This window comes from Microtus oregoni, unplaced genomic scaffold (assembly GCF_018167655.1).
Source record: "Microtus oregoni isolate MIOR12 unplaced genomic scaffold, Mior012 000031F_ref0000149, whole genome shotgun sequence".
Lineage (NCBI taxonomy): Eukaryota > Metazoa > Chordata > Mammalia > Rodentia > Cricetidae > Microtus > Microtus oregoni.
The window spans coordinates 12,092,366-12,106,790 of NW_024543090.1; the positions used below are offsets into that span (position 1 = coordinate 12,092,366).

Below are 14,425 nucleotides of genomic sequence, written 5' to 3' on the forward strand. Positions count from 1 at the left end.
CTTTGCTGAAAGATATAAGGAAATTGAGAGTCCTCATAGAAATTTGAATAAAGAGAGAGATGCCCTTAAGAAAAGATCCCATATTTTATAACTGTTTCCTCCTCGTTTAAAACCTTGCATCTTGGAGGGAAATTTCTTAAGGGAGGATGTAAATAGGGTTATGAAACAAAAGAATGTTCTTTGCGGTCACATATTAGAGTTTGTGTATTTAAGATATTTACATTATTAGTCATAATAATAACAAAATTACAGTTATGAAGTAACAATAAAATAACATTATGGTTATAGGTCACAACATGAGGAACTGTATTAAATGGTGGCAGAATTAGGAAGGTTATGCACCATGGTTCTAAGGGGAGGTAAAATACTACAGAGAAACAGGAAGTAAACAACTCACGTAGCTTCAGGAAGTCACCAAATCTAAGCAGATTCACAGGTATCCTCCAACCCACAAGATTATATAAACAGTAAGGTTGTTGCAAACTGCTCAAAGATAAGTAATGAAGTCTCTTAGACTATCCCAGCTGTCTGGAAGAAGCAGAAACCGGCTGATTATTGCATAGGATACAGAGAAGAAACCAAATTAAGATATTAAGCTAACAAGAAGAGGGTCAGACTTATTGGAGCAACTAGAGGATGCTCTTTAACCTACTAAGCTACATATAGGTTTAGAGGTTTGATTCAGCTTCCCAACTTTGTGAGCTGTCATACAAGTTGGTGTGGCTTCAGTGATATAGCAGTCTTTTGTTTTTTTGTTTTTTTTTTGGATTTTTCAAGACAGGGTTTCACCGTAGCTTTTGGTTCCTGTCCTGGAACTAGCTCTGTAGACCAGGCTGGCCTCGAACTCACAGAGATCCGCCTGCCTCTGCCTCCCGAGTGCTGGGATTAAAGGCGGCGTGCGCCACAACCGCCCGGCTATAGCAGTCTTTTGAGTCATTTTCTTCCTCTAAATAGTTCCTAATTCCCATGTACACATACACACACATACATACATACATGATATAAAAAGGATTTGATACACTGAATACCAATATTTTAAGAAAGCAGATTTATTTTAAAGAGTGTTCATTCTCTCATCACACTGGAATAGATCATGACTTCTGGAGAAGACAGAACTGAATGCTGGTAAGAAGGGCAGAGTGGCAGACACCATGGATCTCCTGCCTGAGACGTGCTGGTTAGAATCTTGCCTGTAGATATAGATATTATAACTGTAATTCTTGCTGAATAGCTGTTTTGTTATATGTAATTTTACTGTGTTAAAGCCTTCCTTTTTGTTTAAACAGAAAAGAAGAAATGGTGTAGGAGTTCCCTCTCTTTGTGTATTGCTTTCATTGTATAATAAATAAAGAAACTACCTTGGCCTAGTTGATAGGGCAGAACTTAGTTAGGTGGAGTAGACAGAACTGAATGCTGGGAAGAAAGACAGAGTGGCAGACACCAGAGATCTCCTGCCTGAGACAGACACTGGTTACAATCCTGCCGGTAAGCCACAGTCATGTGGCGATATGCGGATTAATAGAAATGGGTTAAAATAGGATGTAAAAATTAGCCAATAAGAAGTTAGAGCTAATTGGCCAGGCAGTGTTTAAATTAGTATAGTTTCTGTATGATTATTTCTGGTATAAGCTAGCCAGGCGGCGAAGAAAAACAAGCTGGGCCCTCTCTCCCTGCAACAGACTTCTAAAAAGGATAACAAGCAATAACTTTTACTTTGATGGGAGTCAAAGCAATTGATCAAAGAAATCAAGAAAAAATTTTGGAAGACTACGAAACCCCACTTAGATATAAATATGAAGTAAATAGTTAAAAGTACAGTATATTTCATCTTTCTATATATTTCTTTAAAATGAGTATTAAAATAATTTAATAGATACAAAACAGGTATCATCAGTGATTTTAATAAGTCCAATAACTCAGTATACATCAGATCTCAAAATTAAGAAAATATTACCACAGCCACATAATGATTCCTCATCAAATAGAGCCGTCAATTTGCTAATAATTTCTGCATCTGTTAATCGCTGACTCTTGGGAAAAGCAATATTCAAAGAAGGCATTGTTCCTATGGAAAACTAATAATAATGTAGATATTGAGCAGAATTCCCAATTGTATTAATTGGTTGTTTCCATGCTGATAAGTATGTTTGTGTCATTCATTATAATGGTGAATGGTGAGTTATAATAAAGAATAACTCTCCTTGTGTTTCTCATTCCTTGCAGCTGCTGAGGGTAGAATCTGTGCCTGCTTGGGTAGGTGCAGCAGCATGCTTTAATATTTTAGTGTCAGTTGTGCACCTCTCAACTTGTTCTGTGTTTTTGTTCTTCAAAGTCTACTATTTTGTGTCTTTATGTTTTTTCCTAGCACACCTCTTTCAAGTTCTCTTTTAACCTTTGGTTTCATTCCTTACAGTTGAAACTGATTGGAAGGAATTTAAATATTCTTCAAAGAAGTTATATTTTAAAGTATATGTGTATTATTTTGACTCTTCTTTCTCCTTTTGTTCTGAACATAGAATCATAAAATAAAAAACAATGTATCTTATATATCTCAGAAATTAAATTATTATTGCCAATCTGAAAAGATACAGAATAGTTGCCCTATATATTACCAACTTTTTATGATGGATAAAACTTATCTAGTACTTATGTATTCTAATTTATCTATTACCTAGGTATTGTAATTTCAAATATATATGTATATATATTACTCTTTTCTATACATTAACTTAGATACATGTATTCTCATTTGAAAAATAGTATAATAATAGAAAAAACTCACACTGGGAAGAATGAATTGAAATAGTTATTTAATTACAAATATAGGGGGTTGTCACAAAAACACAGTGGGCAAGAGTGGATAATTTCAAAAATTAGGGTTATGTATTGTATTTGATTTAAAATGTGCTTGTAGAAATTTATTTATAATGTTGATAAAATCATCATTGCTTAAATAAAAGTTTAGGGCACACTCTCAACCTTTGCATAATGATATTATCTTTTCTGTTCTACCACTACTTATTTATTTATCCAAATTGGATGCTACCCACTTTGTGTTAGTCCACCATATATATCCAGTACTTCTCAGAAATTTTGCAGTTTAGCCATGAGTTATTACTCTTGGAAATGGAATATTAGTCTGGCCTTGCTTTATTTTATTACTTAACTTTGTATTCTCATTTTATATGGAGTATCAAATATAAAAACTATTTTAATAGAATGGACACACTCTGCTCTTTTTTACCTTCTTCTGAAAAAAAAAGAGACCATTAAAGACTTCTTATGTTGTCTTAAATTATCTTGACACAATATTACTTCTTTTACTTAATTTTTGAGGCAGTTCTGTAATTTGGCAATTGATTACTGCAACTTAGATCTTGTGTTTTTCTTTTCTTTTCTTTTCTTCTCTTTTTTTTTGAGACAGGGTTTTTCTGTAGCTTTAGAGCCTGTCCTGGAACTAGCTCTTGTAGAGCAGGCTGGCCTAAAACTCACAAAGTTCTTCCTGCCTCTACCTCCCAAGTGCTGGAATTAAAGGTGTGCCCCACGACTGCCCAGATGTATCTTGTCTTTCAAATTGCATTCTCTGAATTAGATTCTTGCCTATTTCAAAACATACTGTCAATCTATAATTCTAACAGGCTTTTCTTTACACTTTAGATTTAATATTTCACATATAATCCAAAGTTGATAATTTAAAAATTACATTTAAATCATATTGAGTAAATTATTTATAAATGCTTTATATTGTCATTATTATAAATCTATAAATCAGTTTGAAATATTGATAACTCATGTGCTATATTCATGTGTTATAATCATAGTGGAAAAGTTCACTGAAATATAATGACATTTCACCAAAAGTTTTATTCAAAGGCTACAGAATTTCAAATTGCTTCTCAATAAATCCACCCAAAAATTAGGTTGAAAAAGTCCCATTGAGCTGGAGCAATAGACAGAGAGTTCCACAAACATCCCCATAAAATGATTTAAAAACAGGAAGAAAGAGAAAATACTATCATTCATTTTAGTCAAGATAAACAAATTTCAGAAATAGAGGCAAAAGTGACAATAAAAATCCAGAAGAAGGAATTGATTAAATAATTATTTGGAAGTAAATATAGGAAATGCATAGCATCTAGTCCATAAAAAATGTTGGTTCTGAAGTAAAGTAAATATTGCTTTATATAATATAACACACCTCTGCTCACATTCTGAGAAAACACAATTATTGTTCCTGACAAATGGAAAAGCATGTAACTTATAGATGTCAGAAAACCAATGTTACAAATGTATAGCAAAAAGATCTTGATAAAAAAATGAAATTCTTCAATAGTGACAAGAAAAGTGTGTTTAATATGATTATTAAATAGAGCATTGAGAGTTATATCTATTTTCTCTAACACACACTGAATAAAGGAAAGTATCATAGTAGAATTAATAAATTAGTGATGACATTACAAAGGAGACGTTGGAATGAACAGGTTACTTAGTGCAAAAAATTTCAGGGTCTCACTGTTTGTTTGTTTCCTTGTTTTGGATTTTGAGAGAAGGACTCCAGTAGCCAAAGATGGCTTACAACTCACTATCTATCCCTGAATGATTTTCAATTGGTAATTCTTTGATGTTGCCCACTCCCAAATGCATCCACACTTATCATCTAGGTATAACAATAAAAGAAAAAAGCAAACAAGACAGAACCATCAATATAAAAAGTCACTAGTCAGTAGATTAAAGAAAATAAACATGGAATAAATTTTAGTCAATTAACTGTACTTGAAGAAGAGTGTAGCTTATAATTAAGGGTCTGTCATTGAAAAAACACAGAATGATAATTAGGAGAATGGATTACCATATTTTTAGTTTTGGATATAAGTCCTAACTCTAATACTTCATTTTTCTAAATGTTAGTGTCTCTGTGTATAAAATGGATCTAATAAAACAGAACTGAAAATTGTGTGAAGCTTACGTTAAATAAAGTGTTAAGCATAGAGAGCCTTTCCCAGAATAAATGCTTGATACAACGTATGTATAAATATTACCATTAATAATTATAGTTGCCGTCCAGGTGATCACTCTATTATTGTAGGAAGTAATACATGGATAAATCACTAAAAGCCTGTATTACTGTAAGTATATATGAAAATGTTGTGAACGACCTTAATTTGTGTATCTGTCCTCCACAGAAAACTGTGAAAACTAAAGAAAAACAAAACAAACTAACAAACTGACAGGTACAGCAGGAAAAATGCTTAGTTAGTCAAGAAAATATTGGTATTCACAACAAAGTAAGAAAGGCAGGTAGGAATACTTTGCAAGTTATTTCCAAAGTATTAATGTGAAATTAAAAATATTGTCTCCTCAGTGGTGACTCATGGTGGGAGTTGTTGGGAACATAAAGGCAACCTTCAAAGTCAAAGCACAACAAAACAGAACAAAATATATCTGGTTCTGTAAAAAACAATGAAAGCAGCCCATTTTTAAACATTTACTATGCTAGCAACTTTCTTGTACTTAAGAATTTTTTATATTAAAGAAGGTCTTTAGTTAACCCAGTAGACTATCATTCTCCTGTCTTAGCATTATATGCACTGCAACTAAAGAAATAAGCTGAGTTACACTGCTAGTTTCAATCTCTTTTTTTGCTATTATCTTCCAATCTCTTGATGTGTGATATTCTGATCACTATATTGCCCTTTTCGAATGTTATTCATATACCTCATATTATGATCAGTACAGTAAACAAAATAACTAATTATAATCAATGGTAAGACAGATAACCCACAGGTGACAACTTGATTATTTTATATCAACAGGTACCTTGAAATAATCTCCTCGGTTTCAGTCAATGGATCAAACAAACGACACTGTAGTTTTTGAGTTTGTGTTGGTGGGACTCTCTGGTTCCTGGAAAACTACAATTTTTCTCATATCCACTTTTTCTTTGCTCTATTTAAGCATCATCTTGGGAAATCTTTTTATTGTCTTTTTGGTAATTACTGACTCCCACTTACAGTCTCCTATGTACTTTCTTCTGGCCAACCTGTCCCTCATTGATGTAGGACTTTCCTCTACCACAGTTCCCAAGATGATCTCAGATCTTCTGAAAGAACGCAAAGTAATTTCTTTCCACGGTTGTATGACTCAGGCCTGTTTTATTCACATTATAGGAGGAGGGGAGTTGGTGCTACTTATAGCCATGGCATTTGACAGGTACACAGCCATCTGTAAACCACTACACTACTTGAGCATCATGAGCCCTAAATTATGTATTTTATTTGTAGTCACTAGCTGGGTCACTGGTGTGGTCCATGCCCTGGCCCAGTTCTTCTTTGTTATAAACCTGCCTTTTTGTGGTCCTAACAAAGTAGACAGCTTTTACTGTGACTTTCCTCAGATTATAAAACTAGCATGTGCTGATGGAGACAGGTTTGAGCTTGTTATTGCCGCCAACAGTGGCTTCATAAGCATGGGAACTTTCTTCCTGCTTCTCCTCTCCTATATGTTCATTTTGATAACAGTCTGGAAAAGGTCTTCAGGGGATTTATCAAAGGCTCTTGTTACTCTGTCAACACACATCACTGTGGTTATTCTTTTTTTCGCTCCATGCATGTCTATCTATGTTTGGCCTTTCTCCACATCATCAATTGACAAATACCTGTTTATTGTTGACTTTGCAATCACACCTGCCCTGAATCCTGTCATCTATACACTTAGGAACAAAGATATAAGGGTAGCAATCAAAAGATTGTGCAAAGTGACTGGTCATGATAAATATTGCTGACTAATCTGGTGTGGGAACTCTAAAAGTATATGTCCAAATATACATTGGAAAATTCCACTCAGGAACAGGCTCAGTAACCTTGCCAATTGCACATGTCACCTACCTCACAGCCTATATCCCTTTCAACAAATCATTAATGCCTTGCTTCTGTTCTTTTGAGAAATTAGAATATATCAGTATGTACTTCTTTTAAATAAGCACTATGGCTAGGTAAATATGGGTTTTTTTCTACATTTGTAAAAATCTAAATACAACAATGATTACAATGGCATTCTATAATGTTCAAAAATTAGCTTCAAATGTGTTTAGGTAAATAAATGTACAATCACAATGAATGTTTCCATATTTATGTTTACTATCTCAAATGATTTAGGTTGGATTCTCTCAAAACGTCCACTGAGTTTACATTTGAATATAAACAGTTTATTTAGAAGAGATTTCATGGTCATCAATGGAAAATTAACACATTATTAGCATCTACTGACTCTTCTCTAAAGGTGGCTATGTAGTTGCTGTAATCTAGAAGGGTTTCATTGTAATATAATGTGTGCAGTGTGGTTCTTTATATTGTTAATGAACATTACTTCTTTGATATCTCCAATCTGTTTCCTAGAAAATTTTCTATTGTGCACTTTAGAAAATCTGGAAAAGGGGTCAAGCAAGATTGATGATTAATTCACTAAAGGTAACCATCAAGTAGATTTTCTATAATCATCTAAAGGTTATGTAACTTATAGAACTACATGTCAAACTTTTCCACTTTTATTATGTGTTAGAATAAAATTAGCAAAAGAAAGTTACTTATCCAATAACATGATTTAACCACAAGTGCAGAGAGAACAGGCCTTAAATCAAAATGGAATATAAAATGTGACTATGAAAGCCAAAGCCATGATGATGTAATAGCTTATAACTTATCAGATATTTATAACTTCTCAGATGTGTATCAAAAATGATATACCATTTTAGGGTAAAAATTTGTATAAAGGAATTCTTAGATTATTGGTACAAATAGACACTTGTAAAGTCAATGTTGATAATAATCTGGAGGATTTCAACATTCTCGAAATTAAAGAAAGACTATCATGTGATTCATGGTCAACATGAAAAGTGATTCCTGTGTCAATATTTTTTTAAATGATTACTAGGTCAAGGCGTATATATAATACACATGTGATGGATGAAATACTATTACATATAAAACAAATAGGTGGATTACACAGTATATATGGAATAAATTCTATGCCATGATGTTAAGTCTTTAAAAAGAGGAATATAATGCCATTGGTTAATGTAAAGAACATAATGCTAAATGTAAAGTCAGACACAAAAAACTGTAACATGGGCTCTAAATATATACAAAGATTTAAATAGTTAAATTAACAGGAAAATAGTAAAGCTGTGGTCAACAACAGTAGATCAGAGAAAAATAGAAAATTTCTAAGTTTATAGTTATATACGGTAAATAATTCTTGAAAATTAAAGTACTGAACTAAAACCACAGGTAGTAAGTTGGTATTTAACTGTCAACAATATGAAGTAACTATATTTCTTTTGTTAAATATGTACTTTCACAATATTGACAAAAGTTGATAGTGTAGAATGACTATACTTGGTCTCTTAGGTCCCCCTTTCTAATATTTCCCCTTGTAAATACACAGGCGTCCCTTTCTGCCTTTATGTATTTTGTTTTACTTAGTGATGCACTGGTATTAACTATGTCATCTGTGTGTCAATTAGTTTGTAACTATCCCTGGTGAATGTTGGGTTCATCAGTGAGTACCAACAGAGAAGATGTCTAGTCTTACCCCAAACCATCAGGAACTCATTTTTCAGGAATGAGGTTTAGGACTACATAGCCTACTCATGGATCTACAATTAACTATTACCTTCATGCCACTGTTGGCAGCCTTGAAATTATAATTACATTGGTGTTATGCCAACAAAATAGCACCTCAGAGCACTTCTCACTTCTTCAGAGTTTGTTTTTTATTTATGTCCTCTTCTTATTGTATAAGTGATTTGAAATCCACACATTAGTTGTTTTCCCATGCCCACAAACATAACAACAAAACATCTTGAGGACTTCTTGCAAAACTATGTAGCTAGATTATAAAATAAGTACTTACTCATGTGATTTTTTTAATAGTCAAACTTTAAATTTTAGCAATTCAATTCAATTTCCTCTAAGTAATGTGCCTTTCAAGAAGTACAATGGAAGGTGATAATATGATTTTTCAGGTATTGGAGTTGAAGCCAAAACAGAGGATCTGAGTTTAATCTCTGAAACCTACCCAGTAGAAAAATAAACTAACTTCCACTAGCTGATTTTTGAGGTGGTTAAAATTAAGAAAATTTTTAGCGTCTCAGAAGAGACTTCAAACTTTTAAACTCTGTTAGATTGTGAAAGACTTTGGGATTGAAGCTGGACTAAGTGTTTTTTTTTTGCATTATCATATTGTAAGATCATATAATAACCAAGTATTTGGATATGGTAGTTTGGATGAAAAATGTCTACCATAGTCTTACATATTTTAATGTTTGATGTGTAATTAGTTGAACTATTCACAAGGGATGGGGGATAGGGCCTATTTGGAGAATATATGTCACCAGGAAGAAGCTTTGAGCTTTTAAAGTCCATGCCATTCCCACTTAACTTTCTCTCTCTCTCTCTCTCTCTCTCTCTCTCTCTCTCCCTCCCTCCCTCCCTCCCTCCCTCCCCCCCCCCCCCTCTCTCTCTCTCTCTCTCTCTCTCTCTCTCTCACATGGGTGACATGTGAGATATCAGGCACTGCTCCAGCACATTTTTGCCTGTCTGTGGTCAAGCTTTCTGCCATAAGAGCAATGGACTCTAATGCTATTAAACTGTAGGACCCAATATTATTGTTTTCCACTACACTTTGAATTGGTCATAGGTATTTTCTCATGGCCCTTAAAGAGCAACTAAGAAAATTCGAGTGGAAATGGAAGAGGTTGTGTTTTATCTACACATGCCATAACACCTATGCAGCCATACTCTATAAATTCCATATTTGGTAATAAAAACTATTACATCTAAATCAGATGCAAAGAAAATTGCTTCTTATGGGTCATATATTTTATCTTATGTTATGAAATACCCACTTCCAAGTACAGTAATGTAGGCAGATGAAACTCAAAGGAAACCATCAAAGAAATCCAAAATGGTTTATCTGATCAATTGTTTTGGGAGACTGGAAAAACCACCTATGTAAACAATATAAATAAATAGTGAGTGTGTCATAGTATTTTTTTTGTATTTTAGCTATATATGTATTTCTAGAGAAAACTAAAAATAAAAGATATTAAATGCTATTCCCAGATATGTCTCTGTTTCTGCACATACACATAAGAACCATTTGAACCTGTGTACCATTAGTCATAACAGAGAGTGTTGAATTAGAAAAGGAATAAAACTCCATGTGTTTCTCATTCTTCAAAGATACCAAGAGTGGAATCTATGCCTGATGGTAAGAAGAGCACCATTCTTTGGTCTTCTAGAATTAGGTCATACCACCCTCATCTTGTTCTTTGTATTTGTTCTTAATGATCTTCTTTTACATCTTTGTGTTTCTACCTCAGCTTAACTACATGAATGAGGTCAAATTAAATTAATTTGTAGCCTTTGATTTCTTTTCTCAGGGAAGGAACTGAGTTGAGAGGAATTCAAATATTCTTCAAAGCATTAATATTTCAAATTAATAGATGTAGTGTTTTGACACTTCTACCTCATTTCTTTCCAAATATAAGACCATAATTTTCAAAGCAATGTCTGAATCATAACAATCTCATCATAATTCAATTATTGCTTTCAACTTAAAAAGTCTTAGGACTCTTAATATAATAGCAAATATGTATGATAGATAAAAATTATTTACTGTTTATGCCAGAATGTTACATTGGGTTAGAAATGGAAACTTCTTCCTCTAGAAAATGTAAAGTGTTTCTATGCATTGACTAGGTTACATCTTATTTTTAATGAGAAAATTATGAATATTGTGATAAACTATAGCAACTCATATATAAAAGGCTAACAATGATCATCATTTAATTCCTTTTAGATTAGGCTGGCAATGTGTATTATTGTATAAAGGGGCATTTCATGTATTAAGATTCTTAGTGTGACTAAAATTTGAATTGTGTTTTAAAAAGCTGTCCATTTGCATCCTTATTTTTTGATAAAGTCATTATTGTTTAAATATTAAAAGATTGTAGCACATTGTAAGCTATTGCATATATTTTGGTTTCTTGCACACACTGTTAATTTCTTCAAATTTTATGTTGTCATGTTATATTATTCCATCACATATCCATTACTGTTCAGCAATTTTGTTGTTAGTCCATGGATCAGTCCTTTGGGAATGGATAGTTTCATCACTCTGAGATGTGTTTATTACTATGGTTTGATTTCTTAGTTTATTCAGAGCTTCAAAATATTAGAATATTTTAAGAATATTTGCATCATCTATGTTTATGTCATCTTACATATGTAACTAACTGTTACAGACTTTTCCTGGTTGGTTGCTAAAATTATCTTGCTGTTTATAATATCCCTTCTTTGTCTTAATTTTAAAGACATTTATGTAATTTGGCAATTAATAACTAAGTTTTGGCACGTTCTTTCAATCAGAATTTCATTGGTTTAGAGTAATGGCTGCTTGACAAAATACTGCTATTCCATATCCCAAAATAAACTTATGTTTTGGTTTAATGTTTCAATTTTATTAATTTTACTTTTGGTTTTTATGGTTATTTATTATTTATTTAATTATTTTACATGCAGACAACAGTTTCGTCTCCCACTCATCCTCCTGATATCCAGCCATACTCACCTCCCAACCCCATCCCTACCCATCTGTTTCTATTTTGGAAAGGGCAGAGCTACTGAGGATTTTAACAAAACACGGCTTCTCAAATTGGAGAAAGAATAAACACCTCAAGGCAACCCAATATGAATAATAGAGTTCCAAATGCCAGCAAAAGAGTCAACGAGGCAGCTCTTGCCACAACTGATATGAGTCCCATAAGAAGACCAAGCTACACAACTGTTACATATATTCAGAGGACCTAGGTCAGACCCTTGCAGGCTCCCTTGTGCATTCAGTCTCTGTGAGCTCCTGTGAAGGCAGGTTGTTTGATTCTGTGGATTTTGTTATGATGTTCTTGATGGTCTGGGCTCCTAAAATCTGTCCTTCCTCTCTTCCAAGAGATTCCCCAAGTACAGCCCATTATTTGACTCTGGATCTCTGTATCTATTTTTACCATTTTCTGTCTGAAGCCTCTCTGATGACTATTGGGTTAGGCATTAATCTATAAGTATAGAATAATATTATTTTTTAAATTTATTTATTTATTTATTTATTAAGGATTTCTGCCTCCTCCCCGCCACCGCCTCCCATTTCCCTCCCCCTCCCCCGATCAAGTCCTTCTCCCTCATCAGCTCGAGGAGCAATCAGGGTTCCCTGACCTGTGGGAAGTCCAAGGACCACCCACCTCCATCCAGGTTTAGTAAGGTGAGCATCCAAACTGCCTAGGCTCCCCCAAAGCCAGTACGTGCAGTAGGATCAAAAACCCAATGCCATTGTTCTTGAGTTCTCAGTAGTCCTCATTGTCCGCTATGTTCAGCAAGTCTGGTTTTATCCCATGCTTTTTCAGACCCAGGCCAGCTGGCCTTGGTGAATTCCCAATAGAACATCCCCATAATCTCAGAGTGTGGGTGTAATGGATGAAGAAAATATGGAATATATACATATTAGAGTATTACTCAGCAGTAAAAAACAAGGACTTCTTGAATTTTGCGTACAAATGGATGGAAATAGAAAACACTATCCTGAGTGAGGTAAGCCAGACCCAAAAAGAGGAACATGGGATGTACTCACTCATATTTGGTTTCTAGCCATAAATAAAGGACATTGAGCCTATTATTAGTGATCCTAGAGAAGCTAAATAAGAAGGAGAACCCAAAGAAAAACATATAGGCATCCTCCTGAATATTAACTTTCATCAGGCGATGAAAAGAGACAGAGACAGAGACCCACATTGGAGCACCGGACAGAAATCTCAAGGTCCAAATCAGGAGCAGAAGGAGAGGGAGCATGAGCAAGGCACTCAGGACCGCGAGGGGTACACCCACACACTAGAATAATATTATTATGCATTATCACATTGACATTTTTTTCTCCACTAGTGTATGGTTGGTTCTGTACTAGGTGTCTAGACCATGTAGCCTCTGGATCCTATCACTTCAGGCAGTGTCAGTGGCGATCTCACTCTGTTGGCATGGGACTCGGGCTGAGCCAATTATCGTTCAGCCACTCCCACAAACTCTGTGTCATACTTACCCCAGCACATTCTATAGGCTTGAAAGGTTTTAGGTTGAAGGTTATGTGGCTCTGTTGGTGTACCAGTCTCCTTACTGGTACTCTTATTTCAGGATAATTGTCTACTTTTGCTAGGAGTCATAGTCAACATTGTCAAAAGGACAAAACAGCAGACTACAGAATGGGAAAAGATCTTCACCATCACCAAATCTCACAGAGGGTTAAAATCAGCTGATGAGAACCCAAGGAAAATGGCACGGGGTTTTGAACCTACGTAATGTGCTGGCTTTGTGGGAGCCTAGCCAGTTTGGATGTTCACCTTCCTAGAAATGCACGGAGGGGGGAGGACCTAGGACTTACCACAGGGCAGGGAAATCTGACTGCTCTTTGGGCTGGAGAGGGAGGGGGAGAGGAGTGGGGGGAGGGGGAGAAGGGTGGGAGAAGGGGGAGGGAAATGGGAGGCTGGGAGGAGGAGGAAATTTTTTTTTCTTTTCTCAATAAAAAAAAGTTAAAAAAAAATCAAAACTGGTTTTAGATTCCATATTAATCCTGTAAGAAAAGCTAAGATAAATAATGCAAGCAAGAATTCATGCTTCTGATCAATTGGAACACTCTTCTAATGCTAGTGGGAATGCAAACATGTATAGCTACTATGGAAATCAACATAGTGCTCTTCAGAAAATTAGGAATAAATCCACCTAGAGACACCCTGTCCTACTCGGGTGTGTATACCCAAAGGATGCTCATTCATATCACAAGGACACTTGCCCAGTTACATTCACAGTACCTTTATTTGTAATAGCCAGTACCTGGAAAGAAGCTAGATGACCTTCAATTGAAGAATATAAAAAGAAAATATAGTGCATTTACAAAATGGCATACTACTCAGCTGTTAAAAATTACTGACATCATGAAATTCAAAGACAAATGAAGAGAAATAGAAAAAAAAATCATCCTGGGTGAGGTAACTCAGATTCAGAAAGACAAACATGTTATGCATTCACTTATAAGTGGATATAACTATAAAGTAAAGGGTGATCATGCTACCATGCAGAGATCAAGGGAGGTTAGATAGCAAGGATAGCACAAGGGATACACTCTGATCTCCCTGGGAAGGAGAAATAGAAGAGATTTCATGAGTGTACTCGAGGCACATGGGGATGAGAGCATGAGGGATCAGGTGACCCGTTCTGAAAGGAAAGTACTATAAAAGACGCCTGGAAAATGGGTTCATTTCAGGGTCAGGGAAACTCTCAGAAATCTACTAGTATGACCCCAGCTAATGTATCACTTGTAATCAGAATCT

At 34.7% G+C, this 14,425-nt stretch overlaps 1 protein-coding gene across 1 annotated transcript; it reads left to right on the plus strand.

Annotated features, from left to right (window-relative positions):
- The first annotated feature begins 5,845 nt into the window (after window positions 1–5,845).
- Window positions 5,846–6,781, plus strand: LOC121465500 (olfactory receptor 4F21-like). The gene has a single exon (XM_041678717.1). The coding sequence runs from the start codon at window positions 5,846–5,848 to the stop codon at window positions 6,779–6,781; it is 936 nt and encodes a 311-aa protein (XP_041534651.1).
- The last annotated feature ends 7,644 nt before the right edge of the window (window positions 6,782–14,425 follow it).

Coding starts and splice junctions, on each gene's coding strand:
- LOC121465500 (XM_041678717.1), top strand. CDS start 5,846: ATGGATCAAACAAACGACACTGTAGTTTTTGAGTTTGTGTTGGTGGGA.